Raw genomic sequence first — 21,746 nt, 5'->3', positions numbered from 1 at the left:
GGCACTAATCTAGATTCCTTGCATAAAGTAAAAGGCATGTATTTCAAGTTTTCCCCTATTGCCCAGCTTCACAATCAAGCTTCTACAGCACCTAGATAATAGCCACATCTGCAATCACATGCACGTCCGTATTTGAAGAGAGTTAAGTCCCATGTCAAACTAGAGAAAACTTTGAGATGCTCCCGAAGCACAGCATTCTCATCAATCCAAGCCAATTACCACGTTTGAATTTCTAAAGAAAACAAGAAGTTCACACCAAATGCAAGACCAAGATTGGCTGGTGTGGATGAGGATTCTGTGATCTAGGAGCCGCTAAAGATCTCTTACCAAAGTTGGGCAATATTTTGGCCTTCTTACCAAACTTAATCTCATTTCAGATGAGGGCATGTAGTGTTATGTGTTCATGTATGTGCATGTTCACAAAATCTCTCTCCCTGGTATCAAACACTACAAGCAAAGGTTAGGGCCAAAAAACTGCCTTGTTCAATAAGTATTAGACTTCTTGAGTCTCCTTGTAACTGACTCAAATAGCGCGATATTGAATACTAAAATATAGGGTGCACTTCCTGTTGATAGTAATCTTCCTAATCATTATATGTTAGCAGCCTTTCGCCTGAACATAAATGAGAGCCAGTCTGCTTAAAGGCTTCTAGACATATGTAAAAACAGACTCACAGGTTCAGTAGCTTGGATGGGGCTGCACGTAACACAGTGAGTGCCTCCTTCCAACTCCACTGGCGTTCATAGAGTGGTAGAAGGCGCTGCAAAATAGACAATCGCCACTCCCAATCTTCAATGAAATGTTTAGACGTGGTAATCCTCCACTCCAAGGCCTGTTTTCCTTCAGTACTTAACCCACCACTCATCAGATTTTCTTGATCAGATAAAGATGGTGGTAGATTTCGACATAATATATCAAGCAAAAATCCAGTGAATGATATAACAGTCTCATTTGCCCCTTCAACAGCAGTAAACTCAGTATGCTCCCAAGCATATGAATCAGGCGATCCATGATGGCCTTTTGGTGATGTACAATGTGTCAAATTGAGAGAGAGATTATCCATGTGTAAAAGAGAGATAATCAAATTTATCATAAGTATCTGCATGAAAAATTTTGATATTGTGTAAGGTTACAAACAAATTAAATGACCATTGTCAATGATAAGAAGTTAAAAGTATCTAAATCCATGGAGAAGCATTGAAAAAAACTCATGGAGACATTAAAAATCGCCAAGATTCCATTTGCACGCTTGATAGGACCACAATGATCATCCCCTGCCTTAATTAATAATAAAGGTACATCTTCAGCCAGGACTGTGGAACAGGTGAGAAACAGAATCATAGATGTCAAATCCTCTGAACTTCCTAAAAGCTAGAACACTACATAGATAGATAAAAAAACTGAGCATGAAGTGTAACTTAGTCCTAATTCTTTTCAATTGGATAATTAACTCCAGAATACTGTTGTTAAGGACTTAAAGCAGTAATGTGGAATTCCAACAGGTTTGGCAGAAACTCATGTTTGGAAAATCATATTTCTCCTCCAAACTTGTCCTATGTGGCTGTGGGGAGGTAACTGGAATTTAATTGAGATGATTTTACAACGTTTCATTTCCTCGTCATTTGGGAGAAGTGTGTACCAATCATCAAATGTGGAGCTTCAAATGAGGCTAGGGATTTTTGAAATTCAATTTAGTGATTTATGGTTCGATTAAATGGGTTAGTGATTACAATTGGCAAAAGAAAGTGGAATGGATACGGATAATTAGCGTTCCCCACATCTTGTCAGCCAGTAGGACACTTTTAGTTGAAAAATCACGACTTCCGGCTGAACCAGTTGGAATCCTCAAATTAAGCCATTTTAAAAAGTTTTAGTACTTCATTGTTCAATTTAAAGATTTAAGACTGAATTAAACTATGCATGGCGCACTTCCCTGTTCCCTCTGAAGGGATGGCATTCTAAACCAATTGTAATCTAGTTTCTAACAAGCTTTGTCTTCGCGATCTATTTATTTTGACACAAATTAATTTCCTGGAAAATTAGTTTCCAAGCACCAACAAAAGATCTTTCTATATAACCATTTTCTGCAGCTTTTAATCTATTCTTCCTAACTGAGAAAGGTGAAACACCGGCTTATATGAGAACCAAGAATTAAAAAAGAAAATCATCAGAGCAGACAAACGTAATCAGCACATTGTGCAATTGATATCTGGAAGATGTATCTGTGTGTATGAAAAAAAAAAAAAAAAACAACAATAACAACAAAAAACCATAACTGACACATCCCCCAAACCCACGTAAATAAGGAAATCCACTGTCAAGAGCACATTCCACATAGTTATATAACGAAAGATGGCCCCATGGGAGTTTACTTTGACATCAAAGACAAACTTAGATTTTTTGTAGAAGCGACAGACAAAAAACAGAGATTCAGGGGAAGTAAAATATATGCTTAACAAAGGAAAATAACTAAAAGAAGGTTTTAAATTCACACATACCAGAAGATGATCAGGATAAAATGAAGAGAAAGGATATTGAAAGGGAAAAGAAAAAACAAAAAAAAAAAAAGAGCATCAGATGACCTTGCGTGGAACATATTTGATGGCTTCCAGGTGATTACGCAAGTCTTTTAGATGATGGAGCGCCACTTGTCCATGATCTTCAAGTTCCTTATGTACAGTCTTTTCCATCACTCCAAGAGCGAGAACAGTGGATTCCAAAGCATATCTCATGTGCATAAGTTCAATATCTTGCATCCTACCAAGAGTTTAAATGCATCTCAGTATGAAACCATCACTTACAAACTAGTGAATATTCATAAAGAAACTTTTGGGGATGGAAGTTGATATAGCAACAAGAGCAAACAGGTTCCCCTCACAGTATGCTTTACTCGATAGGTTTTGCATGGTATTAGGTAGAAGGAAAAACTGCAAATAGCAAGTCAAGTAGAACATAATACTCTAAACCGTATTGAGAACAGAAAAACCACACAATTTGGAAAAAGTTCACTTTGCCATCAAATAAAGACAAAAATTATTAAAAGATTCCATTGAACCAATGGACCCCTCCAGAATTCATCTAACTAAAGATACGAATGCAGTGCCCACTTTGCAGACATGTCACGTGCTAACATAAAAAACCTGCTAAAAGAGAGATTCTTTTAGCATACGGAAATGGAAAACCATAATTGAGAATCAAGACAGATTAAGTTCAATAGTTGTTCCGAGTGTCTAATGAACCATAATAGTAAAATAAGCATTAAGCGAAACTTATATACGCCAAAAGAAACAGAACAAACTTCAGCCTTTAGCAGCAACGCTAACTATGAGGATGCATTTTTAAGTAACCACCACATTGTATCGGGGAATGTTTAACCATCGAAAGATTCATTTATGTGACTGCTAATCAGCCAACTGATGCCAAGGTTTCACATTCACAAATAGTCTTTCCATCAGCTTCTCCATCGCCAAAGCTGAAAGTCTAAGAACAAAAATTCGGATTTAAATTTAAATTATCATAAACATCTTGATTTAAAGAATTGTAGGCTTATATACCTCTTCCAGGCAGCAGTAGTAGAAGCAATGGGTTGCATACTTATCAATTCAATAGCATCTTGAAATTTGATACCAGGAACCACATCAAACAAGACCTGTCCAGAAAATACTGTGCCCAAATTAGCAAAAACAGCATTTAAGACGAACATATAACCACACAATAATAGCACACGCAGTAGGATATGAACCCTACATTCAGAATGCATTTGTTTACTCATGCATGTTCATAAGATCAGCAAGTTATTTTTTTATATGCTGAAAATCATAGTTATAGAATATAGCAGGTAATGAAAGGAAAACTAATAGTAACACTTCAATTTGAACTCCATAGACCACTCCACCAAATATGCAAACTGCAGTCCGGTTAACAAATTTGGTGCCTGGTAGGCTCCAATAGATGGTCTTACCCGCAGAGGACTTTGAGCAGAAAGCCTCTCCAATACAAAGTTCTCAACAAAGGGGTCCAAATCAGCATTTTCAGACACGGACGTAGTATCTTCTTTTCCAGACAACAATAATGAGGACTTTGAGCTCCATGTACGACCAGAATTCACACAAGCAATAAATGAAGCAAGATCAAGCTGATAACATAATGAATCGCAAAGATTTTCCACGCAAGATACCTGCCAAAATGCAAAGACATACAAATAGGCATTCAATTTAAGGGTACCAATATACATATTCAAGAAAATAAATCAAAAACGATAAAGGATAAAAAAGAGTACCTCATCCGATTGACTGCCATAAAGAGTTGATTCTTCCAGACGGATCACTCGCGATTTACTTGTCCACAGCAACTGCATCAATTTTCTACGGGCTGATGTATTACCAGGCAAGAGATCCCAACCAATGGCAGCTACTAAGGGTTGAAGCCAGGGAAACAATAAAAGGACCTGTGACATATGTGAATAAGAGGTCATGATTTAACACCACATATGCGTCAGAGCTGCAGGCTACAAGTATAACCAATTCACAAGTAAATATGGCAGAGAAATTATAGCTATTCATTCAGTACTCACATATTCAGCTAAAGATAAGACTGGACACATACATTGCTAGCTTCTTCGAGCTGTTGTCTCTTCACCAAAGATATAGTTGTATCCATGACACACTCAAGTACATGTAACCTACAAACTCGTGCATAGTGGTACATGTCTCGCATGCAAGCACTAACAGTTGCTCTCAATTGTGAGGACTTGGCATTTGTGTCCATGTCTGGTGAAGATTCCTCCATATATTTTTCAAAACAATCAAGGGGTAGTGGGATTTGCTTGTCAAGTGCTCTGTACTTCTCAATTTCTCCAGAGAGCAATTCATCCTGAATAACCTGCTCAACGAACAACCAATTAATTTCCTTCACTAGAAACCATCTTACAATCTAACGGGCATAACAAAGCAAGACAAGGCATGCATGAATGTCCAAAATATCAAATTGGCTAATTCAAAGAATCATCATGGCCTGAAACTGAATCAAATTCTGCCATCAGGCCGTTCAAACTAGATCTGATTAAGTAGACATAATTTGCCGGCTTTATACACTCTCACAGTCAAATGTGCCGTGGACCGATGCAACCTGATTTATTACCAAGGAAAAAGAATAGCACCTGAATCATTTGTACAAGATGTGGGCAGTCTGCTGCAAGGGCTTTTGCATATAAGGAAAGCAACTTTTCTCGCATAGCAAGCCAAGAGTCAATAGGTCCGCCCTTTCTTGACAAAAGCATCTTGAGGAGATCTTGTAATATCGCACTATTAAGACATTATAAGTTTAGGTGCATTAAAAGAAGACTAGTCATTGAAAAGGTAAAACAAGAAAAGAAACATGCAGAAGTGCTAGTAAAGCTAAAGCTCCTTTTCCTAAGTTAAGGGCCATAATCAAAAATCTTTCTGAAATATGACTTTAGTCTAAAAGACAACAGAAAAGTTAAGGGTGAGTTAACATGTGGAGAAGTCTTCCTGTTGTCAATTTTACCCCAAACTGTCTGAAATCTATTTTCAATTGTCGATTTTTCATTTTCTTGGAATGATTTTTAAGTATCAATTTTTTATGTTTCAGGATCCCTCACACTTCCAGTTCCAGTTTTAGTTGGAAATGAAGGAATCCTGAATAATTCTTCACAACATTGATATTTCCATTTCAGTTGGCAAATAAAACTAGAGCTTTTTATTCTCCGAATATCAAAAGCTTTTTCTAATTTCAAACATCTGGAAATAAGGGAGCCCGGTTGCTCTACAAAACTCAAGAGCTTTTTTTTATTTCCAGAAAATCTGGAAAGAAGAATATCCTGGAAATTTTTCCTGCGTGATCAGTCATACCAGTCATACTCTTACAGTCTTAAAGTCAAAAAGATGCTTATAAGCCCCGAATCCAAACTCTGCATAACAGGGTCACGTTAAAAAGAAATAACAGCTGTATAAGTAAAATTGAATATACGCCCAAGGTGATAAACACTGATCTCAAAGTTTCCAACGCTTGGAAATAAATAACAAACTACAAAAGTCATAGCAAAAGAAGTATAACTAAATACTGTGCTTAAATCAGCAAACACCAGCAAAACATCCTACTACCTACTAAAACTATACATCAATCAAGCCTCCTCCACTATATCACCCACCAGCACATGAAAATGCCCAAAACCCTCCAAACAACCTTTGACCCAGGTTAATAACTCAAACACCAAATGCGGAATGGAATGACCGACCCCACTCGGTGAGAACAGACTGTTTAAGCTTTCAGTGACTTCGGTGAGAACAGATTGTTCAAGCTTTCAATGACTCAATCTTGGGGGTTTACTGTGAACCTTATTATAGATAACTGTGATAGAGATGAGGATACTGGGTCGAATTGATGAGGATACTGTGGTCGATATGCACATTTAGTAGCCATGATATTGATGCAATAATAATACAGAGTGGAAAACGGGTGTATCTAGGAGAATGTTGGTCCTGCCAAAAGCTAGGAGGTAAGGCATGTAAGTAGTGTATTAAAAAGCTTTAGGGTCAGATGGTACTCTACAATGAAGGGTCGCCTTAAAACAGATATGGTGAAATGCAAGAGGATTAAACTACTACCTTGACAAAATGGGCCTAATCTAAATGTCTCAGTCTCTAAAACAATTGGATGCTAGATGGAGCCTGACGTATATCAGAATCTTTACAGAAAACTCAAACTAGAAGGCTTGTCGTTCACAAAGATTCTCACTTAGAACATAAAAAGACATGAATAATGACATTTTCATCAACTAGCATCTAGGGAACACACGAACAGTTCCTGTCCCAACAGACATGGTCAGATATGATTCATCTGCATATCTGACATGATTTTTCCTCCCTATAAAAGGCAGAACCAGAGGAGAGTATTTCTAACTCCTGGTCCAACAAACCATTAAAGCAAAACCTGACAAGATATAGCTATTTGGACATTATCAAACTAATATGCCAACTTCTGACTCAAAAAAAAAAATAATAAATAAATAACATACGAACTAATGGCAACTTCACCCAATCTGGAGATGAATTGCACATCATTTTGACATTAGTTAAGAAGGGAAGAGCAGACAATTACAGTTAGCTAATGAAACTTCAATAAATGCATAAATCTCCAATGCCAAAATAAATTTTGTATAGTACCAATTAAATGGTGCCCATCTCTAAGGTAACACCTAGACTTCCTGGAAGAAAAAAAAAAATACGTACCGAAACTCCAGTTCATCTACTCCATGGTCAAGGTGAAGAAAACGAACATGGTCAATTGCACTTTCCTCGTTCCCATCATTGACACACTCCTTCATTGCATTTAAATGAGCTAACTGAATGCTCTTCTGTATCAAACTCATAATCTTAACATCTTCCTCCTCCAGCAACAAAGCGGCCCGAGTCTTCTCATTCCTATGCACCATCAATGCTAACCCAGATTCATCAACAGCCCAACCTTGCAGTTGCCTCTGTATGTTCGAACACAACGCATCAAAAATTTCCGTGTATTCCGGAACTATGGCCCTCAAACACATTAACTCCTCTTCATCAATTGAGGACATTCCGGCACTCAGGCTACCTTCCGTGCCACCATTATCAACACCCTCACTTTCCATAACATCCGCCTTCAACCTCCTTACACCTAACTCCAACAACACACCCAAAACCCTACCACAATTATTCAATCTCCTACCTATATCCCCGAGATCCTCATTTCTGCTCTCGTTCCATGTGCTATCATCAATAACCTCACTCCCCCCTACACTTCGGCTATCGATATCCATCCCAGTCTTCGCCAAAACCCTGTCGCTCAGGGTCTGCACGTACAACAGAAACTCAACGCGCAGCCGCAGAGTTTCGGGGTCGAAGGTCCATGCGGTTACCGGCCTGTCAAACTGCAAGAGCTCGAGCGCGCACAAGTAAGCGAGGAGAGAAGGATTCGGGCACGACTGCGCCCACAGCACGTGCTCCAACCGCCCCGCGTGGCTCACGATCGTCTGCAGGACGGAGAACGCCAGGTCCGGGTCCTTGGCCCGGAGAGTCAAGAGGATCGCGCGGAGCGGCTCGAACTGGGCGAGGTGGAGGTGGTTCGCGGCGACGCGCAGGAGGAGCTCGGTCTCCTTGTCCATCTTTTCCACTGGAAACGGGAGGAAATTCGCGCTGCTCACTCGATAATTGGATGATCTACGGAGGCGAGGAAGGTCAGGGTCGGAGAGAGCATCGCGCTTGACGCGAAGGCCTGCAACTGCGACCGTGAGGCCGAATCCAGGAGGAGCTCAATCTGCGTGATCACTCTCGGCGAGAGAGAATGGTGAGGAGAGATGGGAGTGGAGCGAGGGAAGAAGAGAAAACAAGAGAGAAAGGGCGAGAAAATTGCGGGAGCGGGGGTTGAATTTTCTCGAGAATCGCGAGCGTAAGTTAATTGCAACATTGATATCAGAACGCTTCCATAACATATCATGTTCTCTCACTAATTGAAACAAACATTCAAGCTTAGGAGCAAATTTGAACTCGCTCGTCGTCCATTTGATCCAAAAAATTATTCTAATCAAATCATTGTATATGAGTTGGTTGGAAGTTTCACTTCACATTTACAAAAAGAACATCTAACAAATTTGAACTCACTTTTCATTTTTTTTTTCAATATAATTCATGCGATGCACGCGCTTTGCTCTTTTTTTTTTAACTCGAATCACATGTAAATTTCTCAACATATAATTGTCAATATGGAAATTAGCATATATTTCTATTTTAATTTTTAAATTTTGATGATGTTTGAAGTTTCGAAACAAAACAAAAAAGCACCTTTTGTTATACTTAAATTTAAGAATATAAGCCAAGACTTTTTACTTATTGTTGGCTCCTCAACGTATTTCTTTTTTAATTCGGCCCTACACGGCATTCGAGTTTATTTAATAATTTGCTATTATGTTCTCGGACAACATTGAGAACTATCGCCTCATCTCAAACTTGCTTTAGAAATGAAACGCAGACAATAACCTCGGCTCGATTGGATGTTATGTTTCACTATTGTGTTTGAATATATCAGTAATAGCGAAGTTAAGATTAATCGTGACAAAAAACGAACTGCCCGTAATTATTAAAATTTTGGGTACGAAACCAAATAATTTTATGGCCGGTCTTTCTCTCTTAGAACCAACTCGTCGCACTTTTTGAGTTATGATTTTCATCACATCCATTTAATAAGCGAGAATTAGACAAACAAATGAAATATTTGTCTTATTTAGAAACAAATAAATGAGGGAAGTGTTCTAGTACTCTTCTCATGTTGGATTTGTGGGATGTTACAAATGGGAGATGACCTTTATATGTGCATGAATCCATAAATTATTAACATTAATTTTCTTGCTAAGATGGAATCTCCTTGTTTACTTCGTGCCCTCATGATTACAAGAATTCTTTAGAGTAGAGCAAGGATTACCTATTATGCCTGTAAGAATATTCTAGAGCACCCCATAAACTTTAGATCCTCGGAAACTTCAAATTACGTGCGATTATCCTGGCCTCCTCTTCGTCCTATTTTCCTTAGATCCTTAGAAACCTTAGGTTGATGACTCCTCGTTTTAGGTGATATAAAAATGATGCACTTTGAGATGGATGTATGTTGAAAGTATGCGGAGAACAATGACAAAATCCGTTCTAAGTCATATTTTAAGAAAATGAGCTCACTTTAGTTTAGACCCTTAATGGAATTTTTCTAAAATTTTCAAGCCCACCACACGTGTACCTAAAACTAAGTAAAATTTTATTTTATTAGCAATGCAATCTCGATATTTGGAATTTGTAGATGCCGATAGGATAAACTAATCCCAAATTTCTGACTAAAGTTATGAATAAATTGATCGCGAATTCCACTTTATGTTTGAATTTGTAGAATAACTTTCTTCTTTAATAAAAATGTTATGGCACACAAACTCTTACTCTTTTTTTTTTTTTTTTAACTCCAGACACTTTTAACTTTCACAACTTATGATGGTTGACTCGTATCTATGAACATAATTATTTTATAACTTGTAAAATTTGGATGACGTTTAAAGTTTTGTCACGGTAAAAAAAGTACTTTTTCTCCTTTGCTCATACTTGGCCAAGACATTTTTACTCAGCCGTTAATATCTTCTTTCGAATTCGTACCTGATTCGAGTTTGCCCAGTAAATTGTTAACTCGTGTCTGGATAACCGCGGTAAAAAAAAAAAAAAACTTAACCATGGTTAATATATTTTAGGCGGGAAATCAAATTATTTTACCTCCACTCTCTCTCTCGCTCTCGGATACAAACCGTCACAAGAAATAATCTCATCGCCTCTCTCCTACGCAGTGTTTTTGCTCGGCCTTTCTACTCCAGCGAGTGGCCATGCCTCGACCCCGCCGGGTTCCGGCTGCGGCGGCGGCCGGCAACGCTAGCGAAATGAAGGTCGACGGTCGCGAGGAGACGCCGTCGATGTTGGACGAGACCGGCCATGAAATAGGTCCGGAGGTACTCCAGAAGCTACGAGAGCAATGGGAGCTCGCCTCCGTTCTCAACTTTCTGAGCGTAAGCATCTCACGCTTTGTTCGCCGGTTGATTTTCTTTTTCCCGACGAGTCGAATCATATTTGTTGGTTCCTATACGAGTTCACGGTGTGATTTTCGTTTTTTTGGCAACGGCGGAAGAAATGCTTTGAAGCTTTACGTGTGTTTCAGATGATGTGCTTTAGAGAGAAAATTGTGCCGTCGATTCGATGTTCATTTGCGTTGCCTACAGGTTTTCGAGCCTGTTATCGGGAACGATCTCAAGTTGTCTGCCGAGGAGATTGAAGGAGGTCTCATAAGGCCCAACTCTTCGATTGCGCAACTACACGTCAAGCTCTTAAAGGTTCTTACACATTTACGCCTCAGCGCTTATGTCGATAGCTCTATGATTATTCAGCTTGTCATTCTAGCTGGGAAATGGTTTTGTCTTCAGTCAGTCTGTTGCCTATTATTGCTTTGTACTTTACTCAACTCGTGCTTGTGATTTTGTGTCTGGATGGTGTGATGTTTCCAGAGAAATGATCCCTGCTTCAATGAGGAACCTAGAATTTTGACTTTGGGTGCTCAAAACTAGAAATGAAAAGCCTAACTTTTAAGAGGGAAACAAAATTCAAAACAAGCTTAAGGTTAATATCTGGTGGGAAATATCGGATGCTGGCATCTGCTTGAAAAGAAGTTTTCTGGGCCGACTAAAAGAAATCCAGTGCCTTCTGCAGGAAAAAAGGACCTGCATTTTCTGCAAATATGTGCACCCAATTTGCTTTCTCTGGACTCTTGCTATTTTATTCAAATGACAGTTTATTGAAATTTATTTTGGTGCTGGCTGGAACTTCTTATGAAGGTATTACGATGGTCTACTCACAGTTTTCCCAAGAGTAGGTTATAGTTGTGATGGTCATGAAAGTGCCAGCAAGAACTTGTTATCTAGTTTGCCTGGAAGATTCGTCAATACCTTGGCTTATTCGATGTCAATGTAGTCTGAATAAGAGCGTAGCATTCTTTTATCCTAATAAGTAGAATAAGGCAACTAGCTTGCCTTGTCTATGTCCCAACTTTCCAACTTTCTTCATCATCCTTCTATTGGTTGGACACTATTCGGTATTTGGTGCTAGTTTATTAGCATAACATCCACTCTAAGCAGGGAATTCCGCCTATTAGCAAAGCATTGGATGGTTCTGATGCATGGGTGACTGTACTTTGTAAGAAACTGGATTCATGGTGGCAGTGGGTAAGTCAATTTTCAATTCTATAGTTCTCTGCATCTGGTTCTCCTATATAGTAAATGGATGAGTAGATGACCACGAGAGACTGGCCAAGTTGCAGGTTTCTGAGGGGAATATGCCATTAACACTGGCTAATGGGTAAGTATCCACGTGCTATCTATTTGATTGCTTTAATTTTGCTTGAAACTTGAACATATATGCTCAAGTGGCCTTTTGTGTTTGCTCAGGAAGGAAATATATCAATACAAAGAACTTGATCCTGTTGGTCGATTACTTTTGCTGAGAGCTCTATGCGAACTCCGAGCCATTGTAATGTTTTTCTCTCCCTTTCACTTTGTGTATATCTGATGATCTTGGCATGCTTTTGGATGGCAAGTTTATTGAAATATGCACAGTTTTTTTGCTCTGTGATTTTGAATTGTGAACACTTGATATCAAATAAATTTTCTGAACCTAACAAAATTTTGCCCTTTTTGGATGATTTTTCTGAGTGTCTTCTTCCCTATCAGCTTTACTAACCCATTACTGAACTTCAATGCTGGGCAGCAAGATGATGCAGTATCTTACATAAACAATGCTCTTAAAGATGGAACTCCTATATCTTGTTTTCGCAAAGAAAAGCTTGCTAGTCATGGAAATGGAACTTCTTACTGGTACTGCTAATAGTGTATTTTTAACCTAATTACGAGTGGTATGACAAATGTTGACATTTCTTCTGATGGTCATGTAGGTACGAGGGAGATGCAACTTGTGGGCACAGGCTATATAGGGCCGTATGTATTCCCAAGTCGAAGTCTACCAACAGTGATGAGCGTGGTGTACCTCTACCATTCACAATGTTTCGGTGGGACACACTTGCCACTAATCTCGACGAGTTTTCTGAAGTAGTGGTAAGGAAGTGATTCCAGTTTCCAGTTTTGCTAGTTTTGGGGGAGTCTAAGATTTTACGAATCACCCATTTCTTGCTAACAATGACAGGAAGCACTTGCATCAAGCAAAGGTGTAGCTGAAGTTGCTGTCAGTAAAATCATACAATCTGATATTATACCTGTCCTACAGAAAATTAAAAAGGCAAGTGTTACTAAGGTCTTAATGTAAATGTTGCTATGTTTTCTATTGTTATCACTATAAGAACTCGATCTCCAAGTTTCATGTTTACTTTATTGTCCATGTCTACATTTACTTTTTCTCATCATATGGACCTGAATCAGTTAGCTTTGAAACAGAACAAAGAAAGAGCGCTCAAGCGGAAAGAAAGACAAAAGATGCTCCTAAGTAATTGTAAGAGATTCTATCCAGTTGCTGGTTCTCGATCCTGCCGAAGTCGTCGGCCTATAAGTTACACATTTGGTATGATGGGTTTTCAATTACGTCATGTTTAGCTTGCAAACATCTGGGCAGAACTTTTGGTGTTGTTTAGCTTTTGAAGTTAAACAAACTTTCTCCATATGCAGAGGAGTATGATCGGGCTATTAATGAGGCTATAGACGTCACAGAGTAAGATCTTGTTCTCTGAATTGCTTTTGATACTCTATCGATTACAGCTTTCTTCTTCTAGAGGCAGTTGTCGCCCCGGAATCTCTAGATTTGGGTTTTTTACTGGCTTAGCAGCTGGAAATCAGAGTTTCTGTAGATGCTTGGTATCATCAGTATCTTTCCCTTACGATCATGCTGTGTGGGATTTGTCCACCGCTAGCTAGCACTCTTCACAAGTATAGACTGTAGGGGCTTGCGGCCTGCATATTCTAGAGCCAGTATGATAGATTCTTGAAGTATAAATGCAAAAGACCATTCTGGGCATATTATCTGCTTTTTGCACAGTCCGGATTGAATGTCTCAGGTCCTTTAGGCTTTTGGCGAGAAAAGCAATGAGAACAATGATAGATGCTATGCTAGTCGAGGACTGATAAGACAAGAAATGCTCTACCCTGTTGGTGCACTAAAAATAATTGTATTTCTCCCAGGTCATTGGTTGCTAAAACTGCCGTAGGAGTTGGGAGTGGAGCTACTTTTTGAAAAGTGGGACCGTAGGGGTTGTCTACACTTATTTTCTGACAAAGCATAGTTTTTTCTCATTGCATGCGTTATACGCTTCATTCTTATAGAGCTGATGTGCATTCTCAGTCTCATAGAACCGATGCCAGATAAGAAAAAGTACAGATTCCCTCACCAGCTATTTATAATCTGTGGTTCAGGAGGTCGACTACTGAAGATCAAAGGAGACAGTACAAGCACCGTGAGTTTAGTAAAGAGGATGATAGTCAGAATGAGGATCCAGATTCAAGTGAAGGGGTTGGTAGAAACAATATCTATGATGTTCCGGCGACTCAGATTAACAAGCATGGAGGAGCTGGAAATGACTACACAGATGAGGAATATGATGGAAAATGCAGTGATGATGATTGTAGCAGGTCAAACAACTCGGATGAGGACTGCCTTGGGAGCACAATCGATTCTCCTAATAATAATAATCATCCAAAGAGAAAAATTCATGTTGCTCATAGAGTTGCTGGATCTCGCTGGAGCAAAAGGTTAGCTGGAGCTGCTGCTCATGCGGTTGAGGAAACAAGGGAGTTGCACATGAAGAAGTTGCTGAGACAAAGACCCACTCAAAACTATGCTCTAGAGTCAGCTATTATACCAGATTCGGATGAAGAAAACCCATTATAGAACGCCGACAGCAATATCATTTTGGACTCTGCTGTGGTCACTGACAGCTACGAAGCTTCCGAAATGTAACCATTAGGCGAGTCAGGTTATGTGCATAGACTCATTAGTTTCCTTGAATTTTGTGATCTAGCAAGGAATTGTCTTATTGTACATGGATGACATGATGCACCATTTTGCACATATTATCTCCAGGCAGGAGGGAGGGGGTTCAGCTTTTGCAGAATTTTCGGTGGATACTTTCTACTACTATTGAGAAAGTTGCCTCAGCCCTGACCATCCTCTTACCTGGACAGGACAATTATTTAGGACATCTTTTCTTAATTTCTGCGAAGGGAAGTAATTATTCACGATATTACAGCTAAATGAGTCAGGAATGGTTTTTTGCCTATTGTAATATGGTTTTCATAAATTAGATCGTTGCACTGCCATGTGGCTTTGGGGTTAAAATTCCGAGAAAAGATGTTGCTTGGGAATCTACATGTGCAATATCACGTAGAATTTCAACCGTCCTTTTCAGCAACAAACATTCAAATGAGTGATGGTAGGATATCATCTCCTCTCCTATCCTCTTACTGTAAACCATAATTGATGATTTGGATGTTGGATAGCTTCAAAACTTCAAGTGATGTTATTAGGTTGCTTTTGCAGCAAGTTGTTTTTCTTGCTTTTCAGGTAACTACCTCCTTTGTAGCTCGCCTTAGCGCAAAGGGAATTATTCAAGTTCAGCCTATTTGCCATTTGAATTTGTCATAATTCATATAGTTTATAGTCCCTGTTTTGACTACAGATGCAGTTGAGGGGGAGCTTATTAATACTTGAATTGTGTGGAGCCCTAATAAGACATCTAGGTTCTAATTGAGCTCGTGAGTCCTAGTCCCGGGCGTTAAGCCGCTCTCTTTGGTAGAATATATCAAGAGCTATAAAGTTGACCCTGAACTCGCCAACTCGCTACCATGCCTTCATTTGTGGAGCTTGAATATCTCGGATCCATTAAATCTTCACGAATCTCATTTTTCATTTTCCCTTTTCCAACTTCCCACAACAGATTGCTTGTACTGATTAGAATCGTAATACTATGTCATTTTTTTCTCGTGTAATTTGTCGGAGGAAGAAGCTAGGAATCCTCTCTCATTCTCGAAAGTTTCCTATGAATATCGGCTCCTCTCCACTGGTTCTCTTTGGTTGAACTCACCTTTTCCCACCCTACTATTTCGAAACGATGATATTGCATTGAATATGTATTATATAAAATTTGTACAAAAGCGTGCCCCATTGAAGCCAGGATGGCCGAGTGGTCTAAGGCGCCAGACTCAAGTTCTGGTCTTCGAAAGAGGGCGTGGGTTCAAATCCCACTTCTGACAAATTTGTCCTCCCACAACTTCTGTATCTTTTCTTAATAGTATGAGTCCAATTCAATCCAATGTCTTCCTCCATCGAATCAGCCATTTCTTTTCATCTTTTTGATAAGCATCGAATGACCCAGACAAGATTTCTCCTCGACACATCCTGTTCGGAGCTACAGATAGTTTTTCTTTATTGACATGGTGAAAGGTGGTTTCTCATTGTCGATTTGCAAAATTTTCAAAAGATGGCGTGGCACAAGTCACCCACGTCCCCGTAACCTATTAAGTTTCGAAACAAATTCTCAGCATCCCGCGTTATGAGTCCCGATAGTTGGTAGACAGCGGAGAAATGGCACAATTCGCATCACAGAATAAGCTGATTTGAATATACGTACTTTGCGATCTACGTGAGCTTTTGTCAAGTGTAAATGAGAGGCAATCCGCAAGACGTCATCATGTAAGGGGCAAGAGAGCCCACTTGATGTCGACCCGAAATTAGCAGACTTTGATTTACAAGTAAAAGATATTTCTGTGGATTTGAAGTGTGTCCAGTTTAAGACACGCTGCACTATGACTTTGACGTATACAATTAATTATTTTTGGGTTTTATGTTAAACATGTCCGAACGTACGTTACGTCAGTCCCTTCAATACTCGACTTTAACCCAAGTAATTTTCATATATCTAAAGATAATAAGAGATCTTCGACCACTATCTACGAGAAAATGTTATTGGAGCACTCGTGTCATCTCTCATTGAATCTTAATTTCTTCCACGACATAACATAGGTACTCACTAATCCTACCTGTTACAAATACCATTGCAATCGACCTCGACTTTGTCACCCCGCCCCAATGAAGTCGAGCGTCTCAGTATAATTCAGGACCGGGCTTGAACACAATGTGCTTCATTCCGCAGCCACCACTCTTCACATTAAGGATTAACCAAATGCTAACGCTATCAAAATTCAACACTATTCACAAATCACAAAAGGGTTTCTGTTGAATTGACTCCGTGGATTAGAGACAGTTATCGTATCTTCCGGACGGCCTTTTAACATGACTTCCTGATCAAAATTCTACGCTTCTACAGCACAACCTTTCCCATTAGAAAAGAGGGAGTTTTCTTTCAGGCCTTAGCCACAGAAAAGAGGCACATCAAACACACAACGTTACAAGCCAGTGCAACCGCCTACTGGGTTCCTTTTTCCCTCCAGACCAACCAGTTTTCAGAAGATGCACAGGGAGAACTCCTTAGTCTGAGCTGCTTTCACATAGTACACCGGTGACACACCTCAGGCGGTATCCTTGAAAAAGGGGTGCTTTAAGGCTTCTCGAGCAGTGAGCCGTTCTGATGGATTGCACTTCAACAAACCTCGCAACAAATCAGTCAGAGACGATCTTGAGGAGTCTGCATGTTGAGATACAAGGTTCTGCCACAGTAAAATAAAGAAAGTTAATAAAAGCATGCAAAAATTTCTATCAGCGGAAGTCGATGAGTTTATTTCCCCAACACCGAGGGGAATGGACAAAAGAAAACCTGTAAAGAATCGAGTTTTTTCACAGCTCTAATACTCTCCCTTGAAACTGCCCCTTCAGGCCAATTTAGACGTGAACCTTGTCTAAAATACTTCTCAGCAGCCCGACTGCCAATAAGATTAAAAGTAATTTTAATTTAAATATGGGATAAACATTAAAAAACATTTCTCGGTACACAAGCTATTTCTTAGCAGGGGAAAATTTGACATCTACAGACACGTTTGCCAAGGAACAATTGAATCAAATAAGAATACAAGAATACAATTAAAAAAAACTGTTTCAAGGAACTTACTTGGCTCCTCTAATCATATGCTCCGGTAGAGGTCCCAGCACCCTCTCCATCATTGCCAAATGCTCGAGATTTTCATGGGTTTGAAATAAAGCTTCCCCCTAAGTACACAAGTCCAATTTAAAGGACTTCCTCGACTAGACTTGATATCTGAGCTACAATTGGAGCAACAAGACTAACCGTGCATAGTTCGATAAGTATGCATCCGAGACTCCATAAATCACAAGGATAACTCCATCCTAAACCTGTAAAAGACACAAAAAGGAAAAAGAAAAAGAAGTGAGTATTAAAATTGTTGACAAACTATAATGGCAGCTGAACCAGTCGACCTTATTTGGATAGCCACAAACATACAAGCAGAATCCTGACCCACAAATCAACTTAGCACCAACTGCTCAGGCATAAAAAAAAACCTCATTGATTCATTACTTCAAAGACACACCAAGCTAAAACTCAAAGTTTAAATGAGAACCTAACCAATAACTCCACAAACTCAAAGAAACTCAACAGTCACTGTACTGATAAAACAGACTTAATAATAATCAAGTAGACCACCGGCTGCAAAGTGCTGAATCTCATGAAGAGAGAACCATGTACATCCTAGAGCCAAAACTTACACTATGTAAGTCGAGCTAATCTTAACTTTCTTTCCACTTTATATCAGTTCTATAGAGCTCCTCATCACAATTCAAGGTGAAATTTTTCCAGATGCTAGCATACAGGTACTTGAAAAAAGTCCAAAGCCATAAATGGTAAGACAGGAAAAATTAGTAACTCCCTATATCACTCAACAGAATCCATTCTCCCAATCATATAACTCTATCGTCCATTCAATCAGGCAACACACAACAGATAAGTAACATCAATAAATTAAATATCTAATACGATCGAGAAAAGAAAGACGACTCACAATTCACCAATGAAATGACATTATATCCCTGAGCCAGAAGTCTTACAAGGAACAAAAAATTTGTAAATTTCATCTACTACAACAATCACTACTACATTATATTCTTGCAATAAGACATCAAGAGGAACAAATTTAAGAGTTTCTATACCAACATCAAATATTTTTAGATAGCAGATTTAGGAGTTTCTACACCAACATCAAATAATTAGGTAATCTTTATTATAACGAAACACATAAACCTTCAAAGGCAATCAGGTAATCAAGTACAGCAGGGGAAGCACATTTTTATGTGCTAATGTTCAAAAGTAATTAATGTGTGGATGGCTAGTTACCTAGGATAACCTCCGGTGCTCGGTAATGCCTTGTAGAAACGATGGAGCTATGATTTTGATTATCATACGCAGTACTACCAAAATCAATCACCTTAATGGCACTAGACTTGGGCAAGCACCGATACTGCATCGCACCTGAGTTCGTCCTCTGTATGATCCAATAATTTTTATAAAAGAGAATTATCTAATTAAGACACAATTTCCAATTTGTAAGAGATCGTGTACCTTATGATTAGGAATCTTAATAGATTCAGAAGATACAAGAAGTATGTTTTCGGGCTTCAGGTCAGTGTGAATTAAGCGCAAATCGTGCATATCTGCTCAAAGCAATAAAGCATAGACACTAAGTCACATATAGCAGGAGTCAAAATGCATAAACCTGGGAAACAACCAGGTGAAGCAAGAGGTGTGGGAGGAATATTTATGAGAACAATACTGGAACAAGAAACTAAAACAAAAGCCAAGAATAATCCACAGACATGCTACAGATTCCAAAAGCTGACGTCCAAATTCTCGAACAAGATCCACAGGAAATGGATGATATCTATTTCTCTTTAGAATATCATATAAGCTTGGTCCAAGCTTCTCAAACACCTGATAACACCATTCAAACGCATCCAACAAAAGGGTTTCTGTTTAGTTTCCAATTGAATGAATATGGTTATTGACAAACTACTAGCACACAAGAATGGCAGGTTCGACTAGATGCCTAAGTTGAATATCAGCACATGGACACAAAAACACCGACTTAAGTTATAATAGTGCTTAAGAGTGAGAGCACAGCTTAGATGTTAAAAAGAGTGTTTCAAGAGATAGTTGAAGGGGACAGAACAAAATTAGCCATAAAAACAACAGAGAGTTTGTTGGATTACTCACTATGCATATGTGATTGCGGTAATCAAACCAATCCCGAATTTGAACACAGCTGCCCAGAGCAATTAAGATGCACATAATTAGACCATGCTATCTGATCCAGCAATTCAAGAAGCCAAAACCACATAAATAATACCGAGAGCTGCCCCTATCATTCTTAGCAATGAGTTGAAGTATATCCACTTCAATCATTGCTGCATCGCGATACTTCTTTATACTTCGGACAACCTTAACAGCCACATATTCTTGTGTTTGGCGATCCCAACATTCCAAGACACGCCCAAATGTGCCTACAGCACTAGCACAATGTTGAATGATGCAAGCAGAATCTCAATAACAAATATCTTGAGGACAGCAGGAGCTCTCGACAGGCTAACCTTCACCCATCTTGCTGAGTATTTTATCTGTTGCACAATAAAATTGCATGTGAAATTAGGACTACCCCACTAAGAGACAATGCACCAAATAAAAGAGTTAACTCCAGATTCAGTACAAGTACACCAGAGGTCCATACGACAAAATAAAACTCGAGATATGATGCGGATAAAGGTTGCTCGAAACACAGATACATATGTAGTGATGACACAACATATTGATCGATCTAAGAAGCCCCCAACAAATATATCAAATTTTCTCTCAAGGTTGCCCAATTTTTCCATGTAAAGAAGAAGAGGAATTCAAAAGCTACAAAATCCCGAACTTAGCCAAATTGAATTCATAAGCAGATATTACAACACAAATCACAGAATCAACAAACTTAGGACCTCGGAAGACAACAGATCAGACCCTGATATCTCAGATTACAATACCCAAAAGGGCCAAAATGAAAGCCAAGTGGTTTTGCCTGCCTCATCTATTTCAATACAAGGAAAAGACGAGATGAAAGAATGAGAGGCCCAGATAACAATCTTTTCACAAGCAAAACAACGTCATGCACAAAAAAAAAACTCATGAATTGTTGAATGAGCAACGTGCAGAGGAACAAAACTACTCCAACCAAAGCTCCAAAAACATAAGAAGCTAAATCCAACAGACATAAACCAAAGAAACGAATCATGGTCATGGCAAAATGCAGTGCAGACAACAGATATTGGATTACGGACAACATACATCTTGGAGTGAGGTTCTCGCCGAGATTGAACACGTAATGCCCTTCGCGATCATCGTCCCTCTTCGGAGGTGACGAGTGCCGTTCCACCAACTGATTACCAGCCAAACCAGATTGGTCTCGCGCCTACAAAAACGAAAAACGAAAAAAAAAAAAAAAAAATGAACTCAGTTCCTCCTACCTAGGTCAGATTTCATCAAAACTTCAAAAATCAGTCCCTCAACCCAGAAACCCCAGCTGCCCCCAAACCACATACGACTCCTCAACGAACCTCTGATTCCGGCGGCGGGACGTCCCAGGTGAGCCGGGGTCGTTTCCTCACACGCTCCTTCTCCATGGATTATAAACAATCGTGTTCGCGCGCTGAGATGTGTGATCGAGGATTGCCGCTTGGTGCTCGTGTATCTGCAACACAAATCAATCGGGAAACACACTTTGGAGCAGATGAAATTAGGGTTTGGTTAGTCCCGCTAACGAGGACGAAGGTGCCGACGCGAGACACAGACAGAGAGACAGAGACAGAGATGGCGGTGCGGTGACCGCCTAAAAGGATTACATTATGAGTTCATCTTAACCGGAAAAAAAAAATGATATATTTACCAAAATTATACATCAAAATCTTCTATAAATTTTTCCATAATTTCTTAAAACTCAAATTGTATCTAAAGAGTCTTACATAGTTTATCCATAATTTCAAAACTAAAATGGCATTATTCATTATCAAATTCCGAATGAAAAGTTGAAATAGTAAGGCTCCGTTTGTTTCCCCAGTAAGCCGATTATTTGAAAAATATCTTCTTCGCTTAAAAAAAAGAATGAAGAAAAATATTTACATCATTCATGAAGATATTTAGATATAAATTGTTGTCAATAATAAAAATAGGGTGGCGCTATTTCCAC

General features: G+C 39.1%; 3 protein-coding genes and 1 non-coding gene across 11 annotated transcripts in view; 2 read left to right on the top strand and 2 right to left on the bottom strand.

Moving 5' to 3' along the window:
• Positions 1–8,431, bottom strand: part of LOC115753985 — a 36,504-nt gene extending 28,073 nt beyond the window's left edge. The window contains exons 1-8 of one of the 4 annotated variants that reach the window (XM_048277024.1): positions 7,252–8,431; positions 5,160–5,304; positions 4,607–4,882; positions 4,281–4,448; positions 3,963–4,178; positions 3,556–3,650; positions 2,584–2,758; positions 676–1,100 (exon numbers count right to left, since the gene is read on the bottom strand). In XM_048277024.1, the coding sequence (XP_048132981.1) occupies positions 676–1,100; positions 2,584–2,758; positions 3,556–3,650; positions 3,963–4,178; positions 4,281–4,448; positions 4,607–4,882; positions 5,160–5,304; positions 7,252–8,159 (2,408 nt within the window). In that variant the 5' untranslated portion in view covers positions 8,160–8,431. Of the gene's footprint in view, positions 1–675; positions 1,101–2,583; positions 2,759–3,555; positions 3,651–3,962; positions 4,179–4,280; positions 4,449–4,574; positions 4,883–5,159; positions 5,305–7,251 lie in introns of those variants that run through there. The other 3 variants (XM_030692862.2, XM_030692863.2, XM_030692865.2) reach the window with 3 other exon arrangements.
• A 1,889-nt stretch (positions 8,432–10,320) lies between these two features.
• LOC115754027 (DDT domain-containing protein DDR4) lies at positions 10,321–14,809 on the top strand. Of its 3 annotated transcripts, none has more exons than XM_030692923.2 (11): positions 10,321–10,583; positions 10,794–10,904; positions 11,703–11,789; positions 11,885–11,922; positions 12,012–12,093; positions 12,331–12,437; positions 12,515–12,674; positions 12,763–12,855; positions 13,011–13,134; positions 13,239–13,281; positions 13,980–14,809. In XM_030692923.2, the coding sequence occupies exons 1-11, from the start codon at positions 10,404–10,406 to the stop codon at positions 14,452–14,454; spliced, it is 1,500 nt and encodes a 499-aa protein (XP_030548783.1). In that variant the 5' UTR covers positions 10,321–10,403; the 3' UTR covers positions 14,455–14,809. The 3 variants fall into 3 exon arrangements, with proteins under 3 accessions (XP_030548783.1, XP_030548781.1, XP_048133007.1); XM_030692921.2 differs by having other exon boundaries at positions 11,879–11,922; XM_048277050.1 differs by lacking the exons at positions 11,703–11,789; positions 11,885–11,922; positions 12,012–12,093.
• A 922-nt stretch (positions 14,810–15,731) lies between these two features.
• On the top strand, positions 15,732–15,815 carry TRNAL-CAA. Its single transcript has one exon. It is a non-coding gene; the product is annotated as a tRNA-Leu (tRNA).
• A 921-nt stretch (positions 15,816–16,736) lies between these two features.
• Positions 16,737–21,465, bottom strand: LOC115754011 (serine/threonine-protein kinase AFC3). Of its 3 annotated transcripts, XM_030692904.2 has the most exons (13): positions 21,322–21,465; positions 21,118–21,251; positions 20,849–20,972; positions 20,116–20,142; positions 19,875–20,028; positions 19,742–19,790; positions 19,345–19,459; positions 19,091–19,182; positions 18,866–19,013; positions 17,804–17,868; positions 17,627–17,724; positions 17,336–17,441; positions 16,737–17,228 (listed from the first exon to the last, which is right to left on the bottom strand). In XM_030692904.2, the coding sequence occupies exons 2-13, from the start codon at positions 21,181–21,183 to the stop codon at positions 17,091–17,093; spliced, it is 1,182 nt and encodes a 393-aa protein (XP_030548764.1). In that variant the 5' UTR covers positions 21,184–21,251; positions 21,322–21,465; the 3' UTR covers positions 16,737–17,090. The 3 variants fall into 3 exon arrangements, with proteins under 3 accessions (XP_030548764.1, XP_030548763.1, XP_048133016.1); XM_030692903.2 differs by having other exon boundaries at positions 21,118–21,400; XM_048277059.1 differs by lacking the exons at positions 19,091–19,182; positions 19,345–19,459 and having other exon boundaries at positions 18,866–19,049; positions 21,118–21,400.
• Positions 21,466–21,746: the final 281 nt, after the last annotated feature.

Source organism: Rhodamnia argentea, chromosome 4 (assembly GCF_020921035.1).
Source record: "Rhodamnia argentea isolate NSW1041297 chromosome 4, ASM2092103v1, whole genome shotgun sequence".
NCBI classification, from domain to species: Eukaryota; Viridiplantae; Streptophyta; class Magnoliopsida; order Myrtales; family Myrtaceae; genus Rhodamnia; species Rhodamnia argentea.
This window is presented reverse-complemented; position numbering and strand designations above follow the sequence as displayed.

Bases quoted from the DNA above. Each gene is read 5' to 3' on its own strand.
- LOC115754027 (XM_030692921.2), top strand. From the start codon at position 10,404: ATGCCTCGACCCCGCCGGGTTCCGGCTGCGGCGGCGGCCGGCAACGCT. The intron at 12,675-12,762 runs GTAAGGAAGTGA...TAACAATGACAG, and splicing joins ACGAGTTTTCTGAAGTAGTG to GAAGCACTTGCATCAAGCAA. The intron at 12,856-13,010 runs GCAAGTGTTACT...GCTTTGAAACAG, and splicing joins TCCTACAGAAAATTAAAAAG to AACAAAGAAAGAGCGCTCAA.
- LOC115754011 (XM_030692904.2), bottom strand. From the start codon at position 21,183: ATGGAGAAGGAGCGTGTGAGGAAACGACCCCGGCTCACCTGGGACGTC. The intron at 20,973-21,117 runs GTTCGTTGAGGA...TCGTTTTTGTAG, and splicing joins TCCCGCCGCCGGAATCAGAG to GCGCGAGACCAATCTGGTTT. The intron at 20,143-20,848 runs GTATGTTGTCCG...ATTGTGCAACAG, and splicing joins CGAGAACCTCACTCCAAGAT to ATAAAATACTCAGCAAGATG.